This window comes from Panthera tigris, chromosome E1, assembly GCF_018350195.1.
Source record: "Panthera tigris isolate Pti1 chromosome E1, P.tigris_Pti1_mat1.1, whole genome shotgun sequence".
NCBI classification, from domain to species: domain Eukaryota; kingdom Metazoa; phylum Chordata; class Mammalia; order Carnivora; family Felidae; genus Panthera; species Panthera tigris.
The window spans coordinates 37,178,031-37,201,695 of record NC_056673.1 but is presented as its reverse complement, the minus strand read 5'-3'; the positions used below and the strand labels follow the sequence as shown (position 1 = coordinate 37,201,695).

Sequence of the window (23,665 nt, the reverse complement as noted above, 5' to 3'; positions counted from 1 at the left end):
GACCAGTCCCTGGATGGTTCTGCAGCAAACCCTAATTTTCTAAGGTTTAGAACCTGAGGGCTAAGGTGGCACCCAGACCCTGCACTGTCTGTCACGTGTGTGTAATCAATTTTCCTGCCTGCCTGCTTCTATTTGAGTCATCTGGGTTTTATTTTGATTCACTCTCTTTGCCGGCTGCTAATGCCACCTCCTCCTACTCTTTTCAGGCAAGGTTGGGACAGGAATGACAAAGTTTTTCTCCAGAGCAAGAGTCCTGGGAATGGGAGACAGGCTCTCCCTGATGGTTTCCACGGAGGAAACATGCAAGGGCGACTCGGCCCTGCTTTTGTGGTCCTTTCCTGCTGGGCCTGTGAATGCCATGTAGAAATGTTTTACCACTCCTGCCTGACCACCACACCCTCTTCTCTCCTTCTCCCACCTCACTTCCCCTTTCACCAAAGGTTTTTACCTTTTCCTGTCCCTGTTATGATGAGCCCTGATCATTCAGACCAATCTCTAGCTTTCTCAGATGAAGAAACTGGCCTGGAGAGGTGAGCTAATTAATCCGAAGTCACTGCCTCATTCATTTATTCATTCAACCAAGCACACTCCTTCTTACCCTTAAAGATGTAGCTTAACAGTCCAGGTGTCCATTGATAGATGAATGGATAAAGAAAATGTGATTGATATATATATATATATATATATATATATATATATATATAACACACATACATGCATATACATACACATACATACATATATATGTATATATATGTGTGTGTATATATAGATAAACATACACACACACGCACAATGGAATATTATTCAGCCATTAAAAAAGAATGGAATTTTGCCACTTGTTAACAACATGGATGGATCTAAGGAGTATAATGCTAAGTGAAATAAACCAGAAAAACACAAATACCATACGATTGCACTCATATTGGAATTTAAGAAACAAACAAACAAAAAAAAAACCAAATGAACAAAGGGGGGAAAAAAGGGAGAGAGACAAACCAAAAAAACAAGACTCTTGGGGTGCCCGGCTGGCTCAGTCCAGTGGAGCATGTGACTCTGGAGCTCGGAGTTGTAAGTTGGAAAAAAAAAACACAACCCTCTGCCCCATTAGGTGTAGAGATTACTTAAAAGTAAAATCTTCAAACAAACCAACAGACTCTTAACTATAGAGAACAGATGGTTCCCAGTGGGGAGGTGGGTGGGGGGGGATGGATGAAACAGGTGAAGGGGTTAGGAGTACACTTGTCATGATGAGCATGGAGTGATGTATGGAACGGTTGGATCACTGTAGTGTACCCCTGAAACTAATATAGCACTGTATGTGAACTACACTGGAATTTAAAAAAATAAAAATAAAAATAGAAACCGTGCATCGTAAAGAAAAGATAGGCCATTATGAGGTTTATATGCAGGGTGGAGCTTCAAAAAGAAGAAAACAAGATGTAGCTTAAACGTCACCTCACCGGAGACCTCTATTTTACCTAAAGCAGATCCGACTCCCATTTTTCTCCATTGCTCCCCCCTTGTGCCTTTTTACCCTTTATCATAATTCATAATTTTTAAGTTATTTTTTTGGTCTGACTCTCCCACTAGAATAGAAGTTCCGCGAAGGCAAGAAAGACATGTTTGTCACTCAGAGCCTTGCTCATCGCTAGTCTCAGTACCCAGCCCTTGACAGGTGTCCAAGAAGTCTTTGATGAATAAATGTATGGTGGGCAAGTACCATCACCATCGGGGCATTTGTGATATGAAGATGGATGGGATACAGTCCCTGCTCTCAGAACTGTTTGGAATAACAGAACCGGAAACAGGGAGAACGCAATGAGATCAGGTCCCGATTGGCGGGGGTGGGCGGGTGGGAGGGTGTATTTTAGGGTCACCTAAACCAGGCCTAATCTCTGCTGGGCTTTTGCCACCAGCCATCTAGAGCCCAGGATAAACCTTTTGGCTGTCACTTAGGCCTGTACCCTGAGCGGCCCAGAAGCAGCAAGGGCAGAAAACTTATTCTGTAGAGTGAGTGCTCAGATGGGTACCTGGAACCATTACCCTTTCCAGTGAGGGAGGCTGTGCCCATTTCACAGTCAAGCTCATGCCCATCCAGTCCCCAGAGACAACCCCACACCTTGCAGCCTAGCCTCTGATCTTTTGCCTGCTCTTCTGCTTTAGAAGAGAACTTGTGCAGCAGTAAGGAAGGTGAAACCCGTCTACCCCCGGGGATTAGTGGGGTGATGGATGTCCTAGCCCGGTAGCCTTCATATCTAGAGGACAGGTGGGTTGTTCCACATGGCTCTGACAAAGCTTGTGACTCAGAGAGCAAGTGGCTGACCTGCCTTCCTGTTCTGGACTAGGAAGGAACCCATCAGGAAGAGGAGGAAGGAAGCCAGTTGAGGATCCCCTTCTTTGAAGAGAGTTCACAGTCCCTGCAGGCTCTCCTGGGAGGGGAAGCTCACCCCTAAAGCCATCTTCTAGCTACAGTGGGGCAAGATGGCTGCTGTCGCGGCTTCTCAAAGCTCACAACAAGGAAAACGCCTTTTCTTTCCTCCTCTCCCCCTTCCAGATTCATCCCCCTTCCAGATTCATCCCTCCTCCCCCCAGGGGCCAGAAAAGTAGGCTCCAGTTCCCAGCAGCCTGAACCTTCCCTCCAGATGGGAAGCTTCGCAGCTAAATGCTGAGCCTACCCCAAGCCTATAAACCTGCTTCCCTGGTTGGCCTGTCAGAAGTTAGCCAGAGTCCTTCAGAGTTTCCTCTCATCATTCAATACCTGCAGCCAAGGCTGACCATGCCTCTGCCCACGGTGTTGAATCCACCAAGGAATAATCAAAATGACTCATGAACACCTCCTGAGGATTCACCCAGCACCTTTAGTTCTGATTCCCCATTCTTCCCCCAGGGGTGCCTGGGTTGGGAAAGATCTCCAACTTTATTTAGAGAGGTTAAGTAATTTGCCCAAGGTCACACGGTGGGAAAGTGGCAAAACAAAACGAAAGGAAACGCACACAAAAACTTGTGCCTCCTGCCCAGCAGTTTGGCAAGTGCTCAAATCATCTTTGTGGAAAGGGTGAAATGTGTTATTCCTTCATTTCACTGGCCTGTGGGTGAGGGGACTGTGTCAGGGGAAGGAAAGCCGCTTCCCTTCTTAAACGAACCTCTGACCTCCTTAGTTCACTCTCACTTCCGAAGAAGTTACCAAATTTAACTCTAATCTCTCCGACTAGACCCTATGGTCCGTGTCTCTATTATCAGAGCAATGCCCCCATCCCCAAGAGCAAGGAAGAGTAACTCGAGTATTTTCCTTCTCGAGAGAGCAAAGACCAAAACCAAAACCCAAATCCAAATCCAAATAAATAGCTTCACTTTCCCCCCAAATACACAGCCCCCAAGCAAACCCCAAAGCGCCACCTGAGCCCTTGCGCGGCCCGCAGGCGCCCCGACACGCGCCACGCCACGCCACACTGCGTTAGGGAGGCGTCGGGGAGGGGGCGCGGAGCGCGGGCCGGGCGCGGCGGGGAGCCGGGGGGCGCCGGGCGCGCTGCCAGGCCGCGCCGCACCGCGGGGGCTGGCCGCCCCTCGCCACGTGGTGGTGGCAGCGGCGGGGTCCCGGGCGCCTTCCCAGCTGGAGAAACCCGGAGCAGCCGGGGAGGAGGAGGCGGCGGCGGCGGCGGCGGCGGAGGAGGAGCGGGGCGGGCGGGAGGGAGGGGGGCTGGGGGGAGGGGTGGGGGGTGGGGAGAGACCCGGCGGCGGCGACAGGGCGAGAGCGGAGCGCGGTGCCAGGGGGGTGGGGGCACCGGTGCCCGTCTGGGGAGGGAGCAGGCGGAGGGGGTAAGCTGCGATTACAAGCAGGAACCGGCAGCAGCTGTGAGTCCCCGGCGGGGCTGGGGCGGGGGGGGGGGGGGGGGGAGGGGAGCGGCGCCCGGGGCCGGCCGGGGTCGCAGGGTGGGCCGGAGGAGGCGACGGGAGGTTGGCGGGCAGTTGGCCCTGGCGGGCCGAGAGGGGAAGGGTCCGGCGCCGGCCCCCCGCGTTGCCCCTTTTCCCCCTCCGCCGCCGCTGCTCAGGCCGCACCGCCTCGGGAGCCCCTTCCCCGGCCCGGGGACCGCCGACTGGGGGCCCGGGGCTTGGCCAGCGGTGGGGGAGGGGGCTGCGTGGTCTCGGCCCCCGAGAGGGGAGGGGCGACAATTTCTGTCCGCCGAGCTAAAGGGGTTTAAAGGGCGGCTCTTAAAGGGGCCGCAGTAGGGGCCCGGGGCGGAGGAGGCACCCCCTCCCCAGCCGCCCTCCGCGGCTCTCACCCGGGGCCGCCGGGCCGGGGGGGAATGCGGAGGAAGGGAGCGTCTGTCCGGGCGGCCCAGGGGACAGAGCCCCCGCCACTGGGGCTGGGCCCGAGGTGGCGGGCTGGGGGTCTGGGGGGGTGTGGTGAGCGCTGGCGGGCGGAGTTGGGGGGAGGGGATGCGCCTGGAGAGGAAGGGGTTAAAGGTGGGGCCAGCCCTACAAACACGCGCACACACTCCTTACTCAGACCCGGTCACACGCGGCTCCCTGGCACTTAATGGGGGAGGTTTGGGGGGGGGTGCTGGGGCCCGGGCTTGAGCCACCTTCACTCCAGGCTCCTGCTGCCCGGCTTTGGGAGGTCGCGGACCCCGCTGTCTCAACTCAGACCTCACGCCGAGCCCCCTCTCCTACGCGCACACACGCTCCGGCGCGCGCGCACACACCTCGGACATTCCCATAGTGCCTCACGTGACACACGGCCCCGAACGTGCCCACCCTTCACACACGCTCACGCACGCGTGCACACACGCGCACACACAAACACACACGGCTTCCTGGCCACTTTCCAACTCCATTCCCGACCCCCAGCCACCCCCAGCGCAGCCCTGCGAAGGCACTCATTGACTGTGACACACCTACACTCATTCACAGACACACACACTCCCCCCCACACATGCCAACCACAGACACACATTCATAAACAGGGCCAGAAGTACACACGCACCCTCTCGCGCGTACTCTTTCGGAGCCCTGAGTCATTCCTGCCCCCTCCCAGGGCTCCTCACTTCCCTGTGTGCAGGCACATTGGCGGGCTGGGGAATTCTTCGGTGGACCCTTTCCAGGGCCCCCCACCCTCTGTGTGTTCCCTCTGACGCTCTGTGAGGACTTCCTGTGGGTCCCAGATCAGGGGCCGGGAGGGCCTGGAGGGTTGCCACAACCCTGGTCTGAGTGGGGAAGGCACTTCCTTTTCCTGAACTCTGGGATCCTGCAGGAAGAAGCTGGGAAGTTGGGCGGGGGCCCCCACAGAGGACGTGCTGACAGTGGTGGGGCTGACTCTCCCAGAAGCACTGGGCCTTAGTGAGGAGCCAGGGGTGCCAGAGGCTGGGGATGAGGAGCGTGGCAGAGAGGTATTTGGGGAAGCAAGGCCTGGGGTGGAGAGGGGCTGAGGAGTGAATCAAGGCAGCCCCGTCTGGGCCCTAGCCTGGGAAGGCAGTCCTTTCCTGTCCACAGGTCTCCCTGGGTTCTGGAAGGAACTCTTCTCTGCTGCTGGCCTGGTTTACTTGTCCCTACTTGTCAGGCCCTCCCTGCCAGAAGTCTTCATCTAGTTACAGCCCCTTCCCCCAAAGGCAGCAGAGAAGAGAAAACAGGGCTGAGTAGTCTGCGGGTAGGCAGGGGTGGGAGCTTCCAAGTTTCCTCTCAGCTGGTCATAGCATTCCTTGGGCCAGGTTGAGGGGTATGGGGGACAACCTCCAGGCTGCCCTCTCCACTGTTGCTCCTGCTCTCCCAGGAGGCCCAGTGGGGGCCGAGGCCCAGGCCCTTGCCATGGAGTCCATGTTTGAAGATGACATCAGCATCCTGACCCAGGAGGCACTGGGGCCCAGTGAGGTGTGGCTGGATGCCCCAGGAGACCCCTCACTGGGAGGGGACATGTGCTCTGCCTCCCACTTTGCCCTCATCACAGCCTATGGGGACATCAAGGAGCGGCTGGGGGGCCTGGAGAGGGAGAATGCCACCCTCCGCCGCCGTCTCAAAGTCTACGAGATCAAGGTCAGAACTTGGAGAAGATGGGGGTCTGGCTGTGTGTGTGTTGTGGGGGTTGGGGATCCCAGGAATCGCAAAGAGGGATCAGGATGCACACTCTTGGGAACCTGAGGGTCCCCCGTGAGAGATGTGGCTGCTTTGGATGGGAAGGGTCAGGAAAGGATCCTGAGCCAAAGGGTGGGACCTTGCATCTAAAAAAGATCTGGTTGGCGGGAGATGCCTCCAGGCCGTGTGGACCCCACTTGAGCAAGGGGAGGGAGAGGCGAGGACTTCAAGGCAGGTTGTGAGGTGGGAGCCCAATCGAGGCTGAAGCCTGGGCAGGGAGCCGGGCACCAGCTCTCCTGAGGACCTGCCTGCCCACAGTACCCGCTGATCAATGACTTTGGAGAGGAGCATGGCTTCTCTCTGTATGAAATCAAGGATGGCTCCCTGCTGGAGATGGAGAAGGTCAGCCTGCAGCAACGGCTCAACCAGTTCCAGCATGAGGTGAGTCCCTCGCTGGCCTCCCAGCCCAGACTGGGCTCCCTGGACCCCTTGCTCCAGTGTATTTCTGACAGTCCCCTCTCTCTACCCCCCAGCCTCTGTCTCCTTGGTCAGCGATGGCCACAGTCTTCCCTAGAATGGGTTGCAGCCTCTCCCACCCCTCTTCCATTGGGTGCTGGATGTGTGGGTGGGAGGTATGGGGAGCTGCTTGGCCCCCAAGTCAAGGATGGGCCTGACCATGGTGTGCTCTCCATCCTCTCTGGGCCCCATTCAGTTGCAGAAGAATAAGGAGCAGGAAGAACAGCTTGGGGAGATGATCCAGGCTTATGAGAAACTTTGCGTGGAGAAGAGCGACCTGGAGACAGAGCTGGGGGAGATGGTGAGGCCCAGGGAGCCGGGGGTGCTTGAGGCTGGGACCTTTGTTGTGTGATTGTGTGTGACCCCATGTGTGTGTGTTTGTGGTGTGGACCCCAGTGGGTTTGAGTGCCCGTTTGCCCTTGTGAGGGGGGCTGAGTGTGTCATACAAGTTGTGAGTGACCCTCAGGACACCCTGGCCACGCGGTGACAGTAGGTGACTATGTGAGTGACCCTGTCGACAGCGTGTCTCCGGGCGAATGTTTGTGTCTCGTGCTGGGTCGAGTCCGTGCCTATACACTGCGTCTGGAAGGCTGTGTGGGTAAGGGTAGAGGTAATCAGGTCGCTGTGGCTGCTGGGACTGGTCCTGGCATGTGTGTGATTCTGAGTAGGGGTATGGCCACGCGCGTGAGCAGGTGTCAGAATCAGGACACGTGGTCTCTGCCAGCTCCTACCTGTGAGTTGGGTCGAGTCACTTAGCCTCTGTCCCTCCTCCGAAAAGGGCAAACGATAACAATACTGCTGAGTTGTTGTGGGACGTTTGTGTAAGAATGCTTCGCCTTAATAATCATAAACACTTAACATAGCACCTAACTATGTGCCAGGCACTGTTGTTATCTCTTTAGATATATTTACTCATTTTAATCCTTGCAACAAACCTAAGAGGTAAGTGTGGTTATCCCCGTGTTATAGATGAGGTAGGTGAAGCCCAGAGTGGTTGTCACATGTGCAAATAGAACTTATTATGCTTCTGAGGGCGTAGCTATGTCTGGACTGAGGGGCTGTGTGTTCTTAGAAGTGTCCCGCAAGGAAGAGGCGTTAACTCTGACCTTGCAAGGGGCAATAGCCAGAAACATCTGCATTGCAGTTGCTGGGAGAGGAGACCTCACACTCATAGCCACTTGAGAGTGCAGTTGGGATGTGTGACCTGGGGCCTCTGCTCCGTTTAGGGGTGATGGCTTCCCAGACATGGGGAAGTCCTGGCTTTGGGGGGGCCCATAGGGGTACCCTGGTCCTGTGCAGACCCTACCCCTTTGTCTCACCCTGCAGCGGGCCCTGGTGGAGACCCACTTGCGGCAAATCTGTGGTTTGGAACAGCAGCTACGGCAGCAGCAAGGCCTCCGGGACGCAGCCTTCCCCAGCCCGAGCCCCCCACCTGCCCCTGCCCCACCTTGTACTGATCTGGACCTGCACTACTTGGCACTGAGAGGGGGATCTGGCTTGAGTCACGGTGAGATCTCCGCGACCCCTGATATCCCTACCCCAGCGTCCCCTAGACTAACCCCCATTTCAGTACTACTCTGGAATTGATGGTGAGCACCCCATTATAATGTCTTATTAAATTTCTCCCATAATTACCCTATGCCTCTTTGCCACCCGTTCCCTCACTTCATCTACTCTTACGCAGTTTCTCCCACTGACACCCCCCTCTACCACCTGCTTTCTCTGGCTACCCCCATGCAATTCCTATGTGTGTCAGCAGAGGGCACCTCCACTCAGAGTCCCCCAGCCGGTCTTAACAGTGGTGATTAGCGGAGGCCAGAGGATGCTTGGAGATTTGAATGTGGCCAGGGAATCCTTTCAGGAGGCCATCTTATTTTGTCCTTGGTCTCCTAGAAGATGAGAAAAAAGCAGCTCAGGCCATCCTCCCACACTGCCCTCAGTAGAGGCCTCCCCGGGGTATTTGTCCTCTGGCTATCTTCTGGATCTCTGATGGGGCAGTCCTCACCGGTTTCAGTCTTTGCTGATCTGGGAGTCGGTGGAGGGTGCCAGCAGCTGGACCCAACCTGACATTATCCTCTCTCCTGCCAGCAGGCTGGCCGGGCCCCACACCCAGTGTGAGTGAGCTGGAGCGACGGCGTTTGGAAGAGGCTCTGGAGGCTGCCCAGGGTGAGGCCCGGGGGGCTCAGCTCCGGGAAGAGCAGCTCCAGGCCGAGTGCGAGCGGCTGCAGGGAGAGCTGAAGCAGCTGCAGGAGAGCCGGGCCCAGGTAAAGGACCCCGGCCAGCGCTCCCCGGAGGTCTGAGAGCTGCTGGAAATAGCCGTTAGAGTCCCAGGACGTCCTCCCTGGGTTTCGACTGGCTGTGGGAATGGTAAAGAGGGGGGTCTGGGCAAGGTGACATTGGCGTCTGACCTCCCGGTCTTCCTCCCTAGGATCTCGCCTCCAACCAGTCAGAGCGGGACATGGAGTGGGTGAAAAGAGTCGGGGATGATCAGTAAGTCACATCTGAAATCCTCTCCATCCTAACCCCTGTGCCCTGAGGGTGGCATTTCCCAGGTCCCTGTTTTGGGTCAGTTCTCCCCTCTGTTGTTTGGAGGGCCCCTCTTCCAGCATCAGGCCTGTGGGGTTTGGCTTGCTTGTGTGGCTCTTCATCCTTCACAGGAAGGAGGCGAGGTTCTGGGATGTGCCCCCTGCTTTCTTCTGACACCCAAGCTCGTGTCTCCTTGAGGTGTCAGGGGTTGAGGCATTTCCTCAGCTGCTTTGCTGCTATGTTCTGGGTCCCCTGGTGAGTTTCTGGGCCTCTCTGAAGCCCCATTTTTTCTGTGCCAGTAACAAGGCCAGTTAGTTGGGTTAACTGCCCCCTCACTGATGAGGAGGAAGGAGGTGGCGTCTTTCAGGGTCTGTGCTTTGTTTCCCACCTCAGGAGAAAGCCGAGGCCGAGAAGAGGGGCTTACCTGGGTTCTACAGCAGCCGAGAGGGGGGTTAGGACAGGCTCCACTGGGTGGCCCCTGTAGAATCTTGCTGAGAAAGAAGGGCAGCAGGAAGGAGGGAGGGAGCTATGTCAGTGGGGAGTCTAATGGCAGTGGCCTCTGGGGCAGCATTGGGCAGCAAGGGAGAGGGTGAGCGGCAGCCTGACACCAGTGAGCCTGATGCTTTTCACATCCGCACCCTGAACTCCTCCTCTCCCACTTTCTGAGAAATAGAGAGCAAGCCTCCTTCCGCCTAAGCCCTCTCCCCTGAGACCAGTTGTGTGGCACAGACTCCCTACTTTCGTTGGAGGGGAAGCATGAGGCCCAGAGAGGGACAGGAACTAACCCTGTGTCACACAGTATACGCAGCTATGGGACCCCAGGGTCCTCCTTCCCGCGGGCTTCCTTCTCACCTTCCTCCCAGCTTCTGGCTACTTGGGGATACCCCTCACCTCCCTCTGCACCCTGGGGTGAGGGCCTGGGTGGAGCTGTGATAGTTGGGGTGGGGGGCGGTGAGAACCAGTTTGTGGGAGTGGTGGGTGGGCTCCCTCAGCTAGGCTGCTGAGGAGTGTTGAGGGCTCCTGTGGAGAGGGTCTGCCTTAGCTCGTGGCTGAGGTTCGGAGCCCATCCTAGCCCATGTGCCCAGACCCAGAACGAACACACACACACACACACACACACACACACACACACACACACACATATTCTAGAACCCTAGCTTGCCTCAGAAGTTATACTGTAGGGCTCTTTATGGGTCACTGAGTCCAGCCCCCTCTTAGCAGACCAGCAGTGAAGGCTCCCTCCAACCGGTTGAACCCAGAGAGAGGACTTTTTTGGCAGGGCTGGAATCTGAACAGCCAGACTTTGAATCCTTCCAGGGATGCAGAGTGGCTTTGCTTTAATGACTTCACCTCTGTGGCCCCGGGTATCCTTCATGGGCTCAGAGGTCAGTCATTAATGAGAGGTGTGAGAGGAAGGCGTAGGGGGTGGGGGGCCAGAGAAGGAGTGGAGGACCCCAAGGGACCAAAGCTGTATGTGAGTGAGTGAAGGAGAACTCCCATGAGGTGCCTTTGGAGGTTGGATCATCCATGCTGCCATTGGGGCCAGAACAGCCTCTTTCCCTTCCCACCCCCAAGGCACCTGCTCCACCCAGCTCCTTTGGCCACAGTGGCTTTGCCCAGGGGCTGGCCAGACCACTCTTACCAGAGGTGACCTCCAGCTCCTCCCCTCCGTCCTCACCGTTGGGGCTCTGCATGGGTGCCTCCTGGACCTCTCTCCCCGGTGCCAGTCAGGCTCTGCCTGCCCCGCCTCACACTTTTCAGGCGGAGCATCTCTGGACAGCCCCAGCTTGGCAAGAGTTAATTCTCAGAGGAAGTCCTCACTCCCCCGGCAGTTTTATTTTCTTATAAACTCAGCTCCTTTTGGTAATTGCTTCCCGAGTGTTCCCTCCCCTGTCCTCCCACCTGAGGCCTCAGTCACCTGCTCTCAGCTCACTTTCCCCCACCAGCCCCTCCTCTTTCTTCGACTTGGTCCAGACCCTCCAGGCGAGTGGGAATTTTACCTGTGGGCTTTCCCAGGAGAGGAATGCAGGGCTGGGTTATCCAGATCGGGGTAAGACAGCTGAAGAGGGGGTCAGAGAGATTCCTGAATCCAGGCCACCCCTAATGTGGGAGTCGTGTGTGTTCCTGAAAGTGCTTACCTGTCTCAGTCTGGACCCCTCCAGGGCAGCCAGTTTTATTGTGGGAGTCCTGGCTGTACAAAGGCCCCCCCTCGTAGTGCCCTTGCCCCTGTTAATCCCCACCCCACCGCACAGTGGTCCTACTGGTACTAAGTGGACAGGCCTGGGAGGCAGCCCTGGCCCCAAGGATTCCAGTCCCTCCCATCCCAGCCCCCAGCCCACCAGCTCCAGTCGTCAGTGTTCCTCCAAAAGTGGGCACCCCGACCAGGCCACTCTGCCACCTTCCATGGCTGACCTCTGGGCAAGATTGCCCCGCTGTTTGCTCAGCCCAGCACCTGGTGGCTGGTGCCCAGGGGATAGATTGTCCCAGAAGAAGAGCTGCTGGAGGCCAGTCAGGGGCCAAAAGCAAGGATGAGGAAGGAGAGGCAGTGGAGACCAGCCTGCTCCTTAGGATGTGCAGGGAGGTAAGGACCCTGGGGGGGGGGGGTCTCAGCCGAGGTGGGGGGGTGCAGAACCCACGGCCCCCTCCCCTCTGAGCCCAGCTCAGAGTCACAGGTCCTGAGTGTGGCCTTTCTGAGGGTGTGGCTAGTGCTGAGGGTGGAGGGGAAATTGTGGAGAGGGGGTTCCTTAAGGGGGCTGAGGGCTCAGGCGGGCTGACTCAGTGAAGGGGGTGAGGGCCCAGTGAAGGAGGGGAGCCCCCCTGTGAGAAGACGGGGGCTTAGTATGAGTGATGAGGGAGAGAACGATAGGGCTTGCTTTTTTTCCCCAACGTGGGGGGCTCAGTGTTGCAGCCCTGGCCCTTTTCCGCCCCCCCCCCACCCCTCTCTCCGCCCACAAGCCTCTGCGTGGGCTGCGGTTAGTGGTGGGGGAGAAGTGTGAACTCGGAGAGAGAGGATGGAAACTCTGCACAGAGGTCAAGGGCAGTGTGGGGTGGGTCAGGACGGAAGTCGGAGACCCCCGTGTACCCTGAGCTTAACTTCATGCCCCAGAACCAGCAGACCCAGGGCCTCCCCCTTCACGCTTCTCACCCTCCCTACTTCCTTTCTTTCAAATTTCCTTCAGCCAAGGCAGGGGTGCTCACAGGAATTAACCCCTGAGCACTTGCAGCCTTGGGACTCCCCGAGGGTGGGGAGGGGCTCGGAAGGTGAGGCCCACCACTCCCACCTGATTGTGGTCTGAGGGATTGGTGGGCATTGAATCTGCCTCTGCCTCTGCCTCTTCCTTTGCTAGGAAGGCAGAGAGCAGCTCTTACCCACACTCTCTCCCTAGAAGGGAAACTGCACATCCTCTCCTCCTCGTTCTTAAACCAAAGCCATTGAGCTGGTTGGTGTCTCCAAAGAAGGATCAAAACGGGTTTCTTTCTTTCTCTTGGGCATATTCCCAACTCTTCGTCCATATGCCAGACACCACGGAAGGCGGTTTACCTACACCATCTCATTTCCTTCTCACAGAAGATGTGGTGACAGTTCTGTCCCCTTTTAGTGCTGAGCAAACTGAGGTACAAAGAAGTGAAGTACTTAGAGAAGTTCGGCGCGAAGTTAAGTGCGAATACCCCGCAGGCCCTCAGCAGATGGGGCGATAGTACCTCTGTGGTGTTTCTCTGGTTCAGGTTCTTCCTCAGGTAGGAGGGCCCTTCTGGGAGGGGTGACCAGTGAATTATTGGCCCAACCTGCTCAATTTTGAAAGTGGAAATTTCAGTATGTTAAAATGTACTTAGTACATTTACTTTTACAAATCTTAGTAATTCTGCCAGGGCCGCTAGTGGGAGCCAGGACGGTCCGGGGCAAGTTGGGATGCCTGCCTCCCCCCCCCCCACCCCCCCGGCCCCCCACCTTGGTTCCCAGTCCCACTGTGAGTGCTCAGCTTGGCTGTGTCTGGGGAGGCTTTCTTGACACAGTGAACTTCTAGCTGTGCTGGGAGCATGGCAGGGGCTGCCATGAAGAGCCGGGCTCTGGGGACCGCAAGTCATAGCTGGTCGAGGAGAGTGGAGGGGCTCAAGGCGCCTAAAAGGAAGTGGTACAGCAGTGGGTTGTTGCAGAGTGACTTCCTCCTCCCCTGGCCCGCAACCTCAAGTCCGCTCCACGGCCCGGTGCCTGTGGTTCCCTCCCCGAGGGTCGGGCGGGAAGGCTGCTGCTGGGTGTGCCCGTGGGTGGTGGAAAGTTTGGTCCCTAAATTCCCCCACGAGAGTGAGGTGGCCGGGGACAGCTGGGGACGGCAATGGGCAAAGAGGGAAGAGCCGGGAATGCTGGATTTCTGTTTTCCTCCTGATTCTGAGTCAGCTGGTGATTCTGACCACATGACCAGCTCGGATGCTGACCCCAATCCTAACCCTAATGCCGATCCCACCCCCGAGACTTGAACCCTGCCCCTCATCCTGTCCCAAGCAGTGTCCACAATCCTGACAGGAAATGAACTACCAACCCCAGCCCTCATCTGACCCTGACCCCAGCCTCGATCCTGACCTCAAGGCCATCCCTAGTTCTAATCCCGTGGCCCAACCACTGGCCCTCACTGTGGCCCAGCCCAGCAGAGGCACCCAGTGAACTTCCCTGGGGAAGATGCCACAGGGTCTGTGTGCCTCACAGCTGGTTCGGGGTAGAAAGAGCCCCTTTCCAGAGCAGGGTGCTTCGGTCTCTAACCTTCCTCAGCTCAGTTGCTTTATCAATCACAGTGAAGATTATTGTTTCTAGATGAAAATTTGAGATCCCCGAATTATTCATGGAAAGAATGAATGAAAGGATAAGTCAATGAAGGGTGGAAAGACTTGCAGTGGAGGGAGCCTTCCTTCCTGCCAGCTCTGCCATTTGCACTCTGGCTCCTCCGAAGGTGCCAGCTCAGCAGGCTGAGGTGCCAAAAGCAGGTTTGAATCTCCGCTCTGTGACCTTGAGCCAGCTTCTTAACAGCTCCGATCCCCCACATATGTCTGGCACCTTCCTCTCCCCTCCCAGGGCAAGGGTGGTGATGCCCAGGCTACTGTAAAGCTCCCCAGCTCCCTCTCCTCCTGCTCCTCCTCCTCCTCCTCCTCCTCCTCCTCCTCCTCCTCTTTCCCTTCTGCTACCTTCCTGTCTCTCCTTCCTCCCTTTCCTGATCATCTTGGAAGGCAGCATATAGCCTAATGGTCAGTAGCCTGGACTTTACAGTCCAGGAGGCCAGGGCCCAGTTTCAGCAACTCCACTGCTACTAGGCTTTATGACTTTGCAAGCCTCAGGTCTCTTATCTAGAAAATGGAGATCATAGTGGCAACACTGTAGGGTTGTTGAGAAGATTCAGAAAAGTTCTTTAGCATAATGCCTGGCCTATGGTAAGCGCTCATAAAGGCTATCTACCGTTCTTTTCTCTCTAGGTCTCTCCCAGGTTCTGAGAGACTCAGAACTTTCTCTCATAATGTAAGCAATCGGGAAGTGCCCAAATTTAGCCATCTGCTGCCGTTCACCTGACCCTTCCCAGACAGTCTCGATGGTGGAAAATAGCATTCAGGTGTGGGCCAGGAAGCCAGGAAATGGAATGTGTGTTCAGGTGCATGTGTGCAACCCTTGGTTGTGTAGTGCAGTTGAGATTTTTTCCATTGAATTGGCAGTGTTTTCTAATGTGAGTCATTCAGGTCGTTAGTGTATTTAGCACCCTGGGCCTGAGCATCTTGAGGTGGGAAGAGGCGCCTGATGAAGGGGGGAGGTCCTGAGGGGCCCCACCACCTGGCCCAGGGTCCTAGGGGTCTTTGTGAGGCTGCCTGGGGCTCCAGGAGGACAATAGTCACTTGCCCTCCCCCATCCCACTCCCCCTGCCCCACACCTGGTCAAAGCTGGGGGAAGGTCTGGGCGGTCTGGGCCAGGGGCTTCTTCCTTCCATTTCCTGCTGTCCTGTTTTTCCATGAGGAGGGTGCCAGGAGCAGGGCGGTAGAAACTGGGGTAGCTCCTGACAAGGGGAGGAAGGCATGTAGGGGAGAGATAGGGGCCTGGGAACTGAGTGTGGCAGGTGAGATCTCTAAGGCTGGGTGTGAAGGCGACGACCTGTATCTGTCACCTGAGATACAGCAGTGAAGGCGGATGGGGAGAGAAACTTGCAGCTGCTTGGCCAGAGAGGGCGCTCCATCAGTGCCCTAAGAGCCCCTCCTGCTCCCACCACTCAGGGGTCAGTATGATGCTCTCAAGCCCCCAGTCTGATAGGGGAGACATAGCTCCTGCACTCAGTCTGAAGCGGGGAGCCTGTCATTGGAGAGTCCCCAGTTTAATGTGGGACACACAGGCTAGATCCTCCTGTTTGATGGGGAAGATGCCGTTTCTTCCCACAGACACATGAGATCAAAGTCGGGGAACACAGGACATATAACACAAGGGCTGAGATGTGATGGGATTGAGGGCTGCAGCGTCTTGGCCAGAGTTCGTCCCCCAAGGGACTCCTTCCTCTCTGCTCCTGTCCATCCCTGTGCACCCTCAGATGGGTAATGAGTGCTCCCTCTCCCTGGGAAGTGGGCTTGCCCCCCAGAATCCCAGCCTCTTGGCAGTAATTTGGCTTTGGCCCAAATGAGTTAAAAATAGTTTTGTTGTGGGAGGGGCTGTTGTCTCCCCCATCACCCAGCTCACCCCAGGATTAGCAAGAATCAGCCAGCAAGCAGACAGCGCAGAGCAAGGGAGCTCGGTCATTATCTACCCTCTGCACCTCGGCTTTTCCTGCCCTCTGAAGCCCTAACCTCATGACTTCCCCTGCTCTCCTCCAGGGTCTCTCTCTCTCTCTCTCTCTCTCTCTCACACACACACACACTCTCTCTCTCTCTCTCTCTCTCCCCCCCCCCCCCCCCGTGTCTCTCTCTGTCTCTCTCACCCTCTAGTACACTGTTCCTCATGCTCATACTGGCCTCGCTCTTACCTGCACTCCCTCCTGTCCACATGCATCCTCTCTCCCATCTTCAGGATGGGGACAGGGCCCACAGGGTCTGGACACCTGCCCCTCCATTCATGCCCAGCACCCTACAGCTCCAAGAGCAAGAGCGCCTCCCCTGGGAGGAGATCCATCTAGAGTGGCTGAGTCTCTGCCTGCCACTCCCCTCCAGCTCAGCTCCAACTTCCACAAAGCTCTGGAGTCCCTTCTGGACTTGGTAAGGGGGTGGAAACATCAGAGGAAACAAAAACCGCTGTCTCCCAGGCTCTGTCCAAGCCCTGAACAGAGATGAAAGCAGTGACCCAAGGCGACGCAGAGCTGCCTGTGAGGTCTGGAAGGGCTCCCTGGAGGTATGCAGCCCAGGCTGGGAGAGGGGAGGGGCAGTGCAGAGAGAGATTACCTTCCGTAGTTCTGGGTCAAAGTGACCCGCAGAGAAAGGAAGAGAAAAGGAAGTGGGTTAAGTCTTGGCTAAGTTCAGAGTCTGTTCCAGCTCCATGCAGGTGGGTGCCCAGGAGGAAGTGGGAGGAAGAAAGGGAAGCAGAAAGGCACATGGATTGGGAGGTTCAATTCATTCTTCACTTCCTGAACATCTACTGGGTACCAGGCCTGGGCAAGGCGCTGGGAATATAAATACAGCCACATAATGCTCCCTTTCGAGGAACTCCCAGGGCAGTTCCAGAACAAGACAACTTCTGTAAGTGCTTATTGTGGGTGGCGCCCTCTGGAGGTGTGCAGTACACGGCGGCTGTTCACAAAGATCTCCACCTAAAGGGCTCCCTGGAGGCCCTGGGAGGTGCAAGACTGAACACTCAGAGGCAGCTCTGAGGTGAAAGCAAGGGCAGTGGACCTGAAACTTGGCTGACTTGGGTTCAAGTTTACCAGGTGGTTCCTCTGCCGAACCAGAAGGCTGTGTCTTCACTTATGGAATGGGGGCTCCTCTTAGGCTGTACAACACTGGTCCCCCGTCTTCCCAAGGTGAGGACTCCTCATGGATCCCCTGCCCCCAACACCACAGATTGCACCTACACTTTTACTGGTTGCTCTTTGAGAAAATTCACAGTAACTAAAGCTACTATAAATTCGGCGCAGTTTTTTTTTTTGATGAATCTGTGTTTTATTCGTCACCACAGCTTCTGGACAGATTAGAAAAACGTTCACACATCCCTGAATCAGATGTGCTCAGGCCATAGACTATGCTTGATGAACACATGGATTCAGGGACCCCCTGGAATCACTGAGCTCCCCAGCCTCAGCCTTATAGTCTGGGAGCCACTGCCCTAGCCCCAGGTAAGGTTCACTGGGAAGAGAGGGAGGCTCCCTGGAAGAGGTAGTGTTGGAGGTAAGAACTTAAGGCCAAAGAGAATTCTGCAGCTGGGGTAGGAGAGCCCTGGAGGGAAGGGAGAGCCAGCTGCTCGGGCACAGCCAGTTCTCCCTCCACGCGGTGACAGTAAGCCCGCTTCCCTTCTCCTCTTCTTCACCCGCTGCCTTCTGACCTCAGGGTCAGGGCAGGCTGGCGTCCAGCCTTGACTGGGCGGGGGCTGGGGTGTCCTTCAGGGTGAATTTGGCGCTGGCTTACACGGAGCTGACAGAGGAGCTGGGCCGGCTTCGGGAGTTGAGTTCCCTGCAGGGGAGGATCTTGAGGACTCTGCTGCAGGAGCAGGCCCGGAGTGGCGGTGAGAGGGGGCCTGGGATGGGCGGCCCGGAGGTGGGTCCCAAGGGAGGGGGGGGGGGGGTAGCTGTGGCTACCATCTCGCGTCCTGGGGCCACCACTGCCTTCCTTTCCCTGCCGGGTCGTTTTTCACCCGCTCGCGTTCCGAGGAGAGAGGGTAGGGCGGGCGTCGGGCGCCGGCACGCCCATGGCTCCCCAGTGCTGACGCCTTCTCTCCCCACCACTGCCCTTCCCCTCGGCTTGCTTCTCTTCCAGGCCAGAGGCACTCGCCTCTGTCGCAGCGCCACTCCCCGGCCCCCCAGTGCCCCTCCCCGTCCCCGCCCGCCCGAGCGGCGCCCCCGTGCCCCCCGTGCCAGTCCCCCGCCCCCCAGCGCCGCTCCCCCGGGCCCCCGTGCCCCTCGCCCCAGCAGCGCCGCTCGCCGGCCTCGCCCTCCTGCCCGTCGCCCGTCCCGCAGCGCCGCTCGCCGGTGCCGCCGCCGTGCCAGTCTCCCAGCCCGCAGCGCCGCTCCCCGGGGCCCCCCACCTGCCCCGCCCCGCAGCCCCGGCCCCCGCCGCCCCCGCCGCCGGGCGAGAGGACGCCGGCCGAGCGCGCCTACGCCAAGCCGCCCAGCCACCACGTGAAGGCCGGCTTCCAGGGCCGGCGCAGCTACTCGGAGATGGCGGAGGGCGCGGGCTACGCGGGGGCCTCGCCGCCCTGGCTGCAGGCCGAGGCGGCCACGCTGCCCAAGCCGCGGGCCTACGGCGGCGAGCTCTACGGGCCCGGCCGGCCGCTCAGCCCGCGACGCGCCTTCGAGGGCATCCGGCTGCGCTTCGAGAAGCAGCCCTCCGAGGAGGAGGAGTGGGCCGTGCCCACCAGCCCGCCCAGCCCCGAGGCGGGCACCATCCGCTGCGCCTCGTTCTGCGCGGGCTTCCCCATCCCAGAGTCGCCGGCCGCCACCGCCTACGCCCACGCCGAGCACGCGCAGTCCTGGCCGTCCATCAACGTGAGTGGGGCGCCCGCTTGTCACCTGAGGGCCGGCCGCCTGCCTCGGCCCCCGGCCCCTCGCCTCTCAGGGGCAGCCTAGGCCCGTTACTTCTCTCTCCGGGCCTGTTGCTTGCGTAGGTGGGGCCTGCACCGTTACCTCTCTCTCAGGGCGGCGGTTAAGGGCATGGGCTTCAGAGTGACAGTCCCAGCTTTGATCCCGGACTTCACCGCTTAGCAGCTGTGGGACCTCGGACAGGTCACTTATCCCACCTGATCCTCAGTTGTCGTATCTGCAAAATGAAGGCAGTGATTATATGATCTAATTCCATTGGAGGGTTCCTAACAGGGAGGCAGTGAGCCCGAAGCCCTCTCCTGTTAGACTGGTGATGGAGGCCGTGCTGACTGCCACAGGTCTGGGGCCCACACAGGGCCAGGCCTGCTCATCCAGTTCCCTCCATCTGGTCTCAGAGCCCCTGCTCTTTTCCGGCTGTCCTAGAAGACAGCCTATCTCAGGGCTCTATCATTTCCCTGAAATAATGAGTTTCCCGAATGTCAGAGCCAACCCTTGCCACCTGGAAGGACCAAAATATATTCTAAAGCCAGACAGAAAATTATTTTTGGGTTGTACATTGTTTGGGATTATCCATTGCTTTGAGTTATCTGGGAGCTGTGTCTTAGTCACTCTGGGGGCATGTCTGGGTCTTGGCTTCCCTCATTGCCGTAGATGACCTGGCAGGCTCAGCATACGCACCTCCTGGGGCCATAGGCCCTGGGTTGGGGGAGTGGATGCTGAGCTGGTGGGAGGTGGGCAGGGAATGGGGAGAAGGAGGAGTGGTGCTGGACAGAGGGTGACCAGACCCTTTCTGCATGCTGCAGCCCTCCCTGCCCTGGGTCTCGGGAAAGGGCAGGCTGGGCTGTGGGGATCGTGAGGGAGGGTTGGGGACCCTAGGTGACTCCCCTCTCTCTCCACAGCTGCTGATGGAGACAGTGGGCTCTGACATCCGCAGCTGCCCCCTCTGCCAGCTAGGTTTCCCTGTTGGGTACCCGGATGATGCCCTCATCAAACACATTGACTCCCACCTGGAGAACAGCAAGATCTAGGGTGCCTCCCCCACCCCCTGGCTGTTTCTCCATCTTCTCTCATCACCCCCACTCACTCACTCACTTTGAATGCTGCATGAATCTCGTGGGGGGCCCTTGCCCCTTGCGACCCCCAGATACCTCCACTAGCTACCGAGTCAACGTGTGTGCCGTCTTCCCTGGTCCAGGCACCACTCAGCCCTGGCTCTTCCTGGAAGGCCAGCCGAGGCTGTCCCCAGCTCCCTGGCTTCCACTGGGGAGGTGGGGATCTGGGCTGAGATGGGGAGGGGCGTACCCCACCCAGCCTCTCTCTCTGCCTTTCTGTTCTCAGACAGGGTTGGATCCGTCGCCACCGCCTGCCCGCCTGCCCGCTGCTTGGGCCTGGGGGAGGGGGAGGGTATCAGAGGACTCCAGGAGCTTCCCTAGCCACTCCCCGGATGTCCATCTTTCTCAGGCTGTGCTCTGTCCAGGGAGCGCCTCCCTGTGGGGTCCCAGAGCCTGCCTTGCACACTGATGCCAGTTCCTCCGTCCCATGGCCAGCTCGGGGCTCTTGGCCTGGGCCCCTCCCCTTGGGGGAAGGAGGCATCTTGTTTCTTGCCATTCCCTGCAGGCCGGTCTTGTTCTCCTCTGCTCCCCTGGGGAATAAGGAGGGTGGGAGAGGAGAGGGAAGACCCTGGAGGACTGGAGGGATTCAGCCTAAAGAGGCTGCCCTGAGGGTGGGGATGAGAGGCGGGGGCCATCCTGCAACTTGACCCTCAGGCCAGGGGAGTATCTGTGCTAGCCTCCCAGGCCCCTGCCTCCCCCTGGAGCCCCTAGCACCAAGACACAGATTGTTAAGACAGATGCTCCCCTTCACCCTTACCCCTCTCGAGTCCCTGACACCACAGGTGCCCTGGAGCCCGTGTGTGACTCGGCCTCTGATAGCTGGGTGGGTGTCATCATCCCTGCCTCCCAGGCCAGAACCTGTGGATGGGCCCAGGGTGCTGTTGGAGATCAACTTCAAAAGAGCTAACCCCCTTCCCACACCCCAGCGACCCACATTCCCTCTGTGAAATCTACCTCAGAGTCGTACCCTCAGAAGGATGGGTAAGCAGGAGGCCAGGGGGTCCCCAGGGCTGAGGTGGGGAGCTTCCTATGGCAAGAGCCTGCTGCCCCACGATGAATCCAACCCCCCCACTGCGAGCCTCTCCCAGGTCTCAGCCCCGGGCTGGTGGCAGTGGGCGCTACCGTCAGTGCATGTACCATTCTGATCCAACACTTCCAGGCACCCCCGCCTCCTCACACCCCTCCCCTCCTCCTCAGTGCAGGGGAGTGAAGAGGTGTATCAGGCAGGAAGGGGCCAAGACTCCAGAGACACATGGCATTGTACCTTGAGTGTTCCCCCAGGGAGGGGAAATGAGAAGGGGGCCTGGAGAGGGGAGGTGGGGGCCCCTGAGCTCTCTGAACAAGTTTAAAGTCCAAATAAAACTTACCTGTTCCATCTGCTCTTGGTCTGTGCCCTCCGTGGCTGGGGTGGGGAGAAAACCCTTGGTCGCGGGAGGTCTGGCAAAACCCAAGGAACCACAACTATGGCAGGGTGGGCCATGTTTTCTTTATTTTGATGTTTATTTATTTTGAGAGAGAGTGAGAGCAAGGGAGGGGCAGAGAGAGAGAGAGAGGGAGGGAGAGAATTCAAACAGGCTCCATGTAGTGCCGAGCCCGCCTCGGGGCTCGAACTCACAGACCAGGAGATCATGACCTGAGCTGAAATCAGGAATCGGCCACTCAACTGGCTGAACCACCCAGGCACCCTGACATGGAGTGTATTTAAAAGAGATCCGGAGCAGTAGAGGGTGTCTTTGTGACAATGCAGCCAGCCACCCAGCCCTGAGCAGTTGTCTGGGGCTCGAATTTTCCCTCCCAGCAGGTCTGGCAGGTAGAGGTTCTGAAGCCTTGGGGCTTCAGCAGCAACTGTTTCTTCATCAAATGATTTTTGCATGCCAGGAACCAAGCTGGGCCTCTAAGAGAAAGAACATCCGTGTTCCATGTCCTCGTGGTTCTGAGAGCAGGAGAGGGACTGGACCCCAGGCTCAGCAGCTGCCTTGAAAGCCCCACAGACTGGGAGGTCAAAGCCAGGCCATGAACCTGTGACTTCTGCCCCAGACGGGGCGGTGCCCTCTGTGTGCAGGAAAGGCCTCAGCTGTATTCACCAACTCTGGGTGCCTTTCATTTCCATGTGACCCTTTCAGGCCCAGGATTCACTTAAAAGGCTGGAACAGTTGCTCATCGAAGTCCCAAGGCTCAGCTCCAGATGCAGGATTCCTCCCCATTCAGCACCAAGGTCCAGACCCCAGTGGGGAGATGGCCCAGCTTCCCCTGCTCCTCTGTTGCAGTTAACGACTACAGCTGGCTTCTAAAAGTTCTTCCAGCCTTGATTCCATCTGCAGCCAAATCCTGAGTGCCAGGAAAGGTGAGAATAGCCATCCCTATGGGACATGGCTTCATAAGCCATGGGAAAGAAGGTTCCGGAGCCTTGTGGAACATAGGCACTCAGTGCAACCTGGGTCTCCTCCATCTCGGTTCAGCTCCTGTGGAAGAAGGCAGCACCCAGGTTTCTGGGTCTGGGTCCTCTTTGGATCTCTGGAAACATTTGCTAGAAGGGCACGAGTGAGTTAGGGGTGGTACAGGGACACGAGGCAAAGAGAAGTCCCAGTCATTGAGGAAAGGGGGAAAGGATGACCCGGAATGAGCTACAGGTAGGGGCATGACCTAGGTAGCCACTTCCGGTCCTTGGCATGTCTAAAGGCGCGAGGGAACCCAGGTATCCCACACCTAGACATCTTCCGGGTCACTGGGGTGAAGGGCGCATGGGGACAGAGGGTGCATATTCTGGCAGTTTGTCTCCTTGATTTTTAGGGACTTGGGAAGGGGCTGGCTCAGTTACAGGGCAGAAAGTTGCTACGGGCTGGGTAGGGAAGGGGGGAAAGCTAGTGTCCCCAGCCCAGGTCCTTCAGAACTGCAGGCTTTCATTTAATGACCCCCCCCCCCCCCCCCGCACAGGAGAGGACGTGAGAGGTGGGGGGTGGTGCTGAAGGAGGACTGAGAAGCCCTGCCCAGAACGCTCTCCTCCCAAGTGGGATGGTGATCAGACAGGACCCTGGCTGCTCTGGCTACCTGTGGCTCTGTGGGAGTAATGCGGGGGGCATGAGGGGCTGAGAGAGTGTGGGGGCAAGGGATCCAGATCACCAGGCTTCTGGAAAAGTGAGGAGGATGACACAACTTTCATAGGGGCAAAGTGGAGGGAAGACCCCGCCGCGTCTGGAGAAGACGCCCAAGGGACCCGCTCGCTCTCGCCAGCACAGACCCAGAGCCAGATGTGATAGGGGTCAGGAGGACTTCACAGAAACCAAGCTGCCGTGGGTCTGTCTCCAACTGCCCAGTGAAGGTCCAGCGCCCAACAACATTCTCTCCAGCTCCAGCTGCTCTGCCCTCAGTCCCTCCTTCACCCACGACCTGCCTCATCTTTGGGGACCCTGCAGTCCTGCCCCTCCCCCACCAGGATTTCCTTAGCCAGACCTTCCAGGCCATGGAGACCCCTGTCCCTCTTCGGGGTCCCCGTGGAGGCTGTCAGGTGATCCCCTGAGGAACGAAACAGCTCCTTTCAGAAGCTGGTGGTGTGTGTGCGTGCACGCATGTGCATGTGCGGGAATGTGTGGGTGCGTGTGTGTGTGTGTGTGTGTGTGTGTGTGTGTGTGTGTCAGGGGAGAAGCTGATCGCTGACAAAGAGGAGGGGTGTGTGGGTGAGTCAGCCGTGTTAATGAGAAACGACTCACCCTGCTGATTAGGACTAATGCAGAACAGAGGGGGTGG

At 57.8% G+C, this 23,665-nt stretch overlaps 1 protein-coding gene across 5 annotated transcripts; it reads left to right on the top strand.

Annotated features, from left to right (window-relative positions):
* The first annotated feature begins 3,730 nt into the window (after nt 1-3,730).
* On the top strand, nt 3,731-21,293 carry TBKBP1 (TBK1 binding protein 1). Of its 5 annotated transcripts, XM_042967046.1 has the most exons (11): nt 3,731-3,855; nt 5,255-5,390; nt 5,771-6,030; nt 6,388-6,510; nt 6,782-6,886; nt 7,912-8,092; nt 8,674-8,849; nt 9,014-9,075; nt 17,658-17,776; nt 18,028-18,755; nt 19,709-21,293. In XM_042967046.1, exons 3-11 carry the CDS (start codon nt 5,806-5,808, stop codon nt 19,835-19,837), a joined length of 1,848 nt encoding a protein of 615 aa, XP_042822980.1. In that variant the 5' UTR covers nt 3,731-3,855; nt 5,255-5,390; nt 5,771-5,805; the 3' UTR covers nt 19,838-21,293. The 5 variants fall into 5 exon arrangements, with proteins under 5 accessions (XP_042822980.1, XP_042822978.1, XP_042822981.1 ...); XM_042967044.1 differs by lacking the exon at nt 5,255-5,390; XM_042967047.1 differs by lacking the exon at nt 3,731-3,855 and having other exon boundaries at nt 4,588-5,390; nt 8,677-8,849.
* Nucleotides 21,294-23,665: the final 2,372 nt, after the last annotated feature.

What these genes read in the sequence shown, in the direction of transcription:
- TBKBP1 (XM_042967043.1), top strand. Translation starts at nt 5,719, where the DNA reads ATGGGGGACAACCTCCAGGCTGCCCTCTCCACTGTTGCTCCTGCTCTC. An exon ending in TCAACCAGTTCCAGCATGAG is followed by an intron (nt 6,511 to 6,781) that starts GTGAGTCCCTCG and finishes GGCCCCATTCAG; the next exon opens with TTGCAGAAGAATAAGGAGCA. An exon ending in TGCAGGAGAGCCGGGCCCAG is followed by an intron (nt 8,850 to 9,013) that starts GTAAAGGACCCC and finishes CTTCCTCCCTAG; the next exon opens with GATCTCGCCTCCAACCAGTC.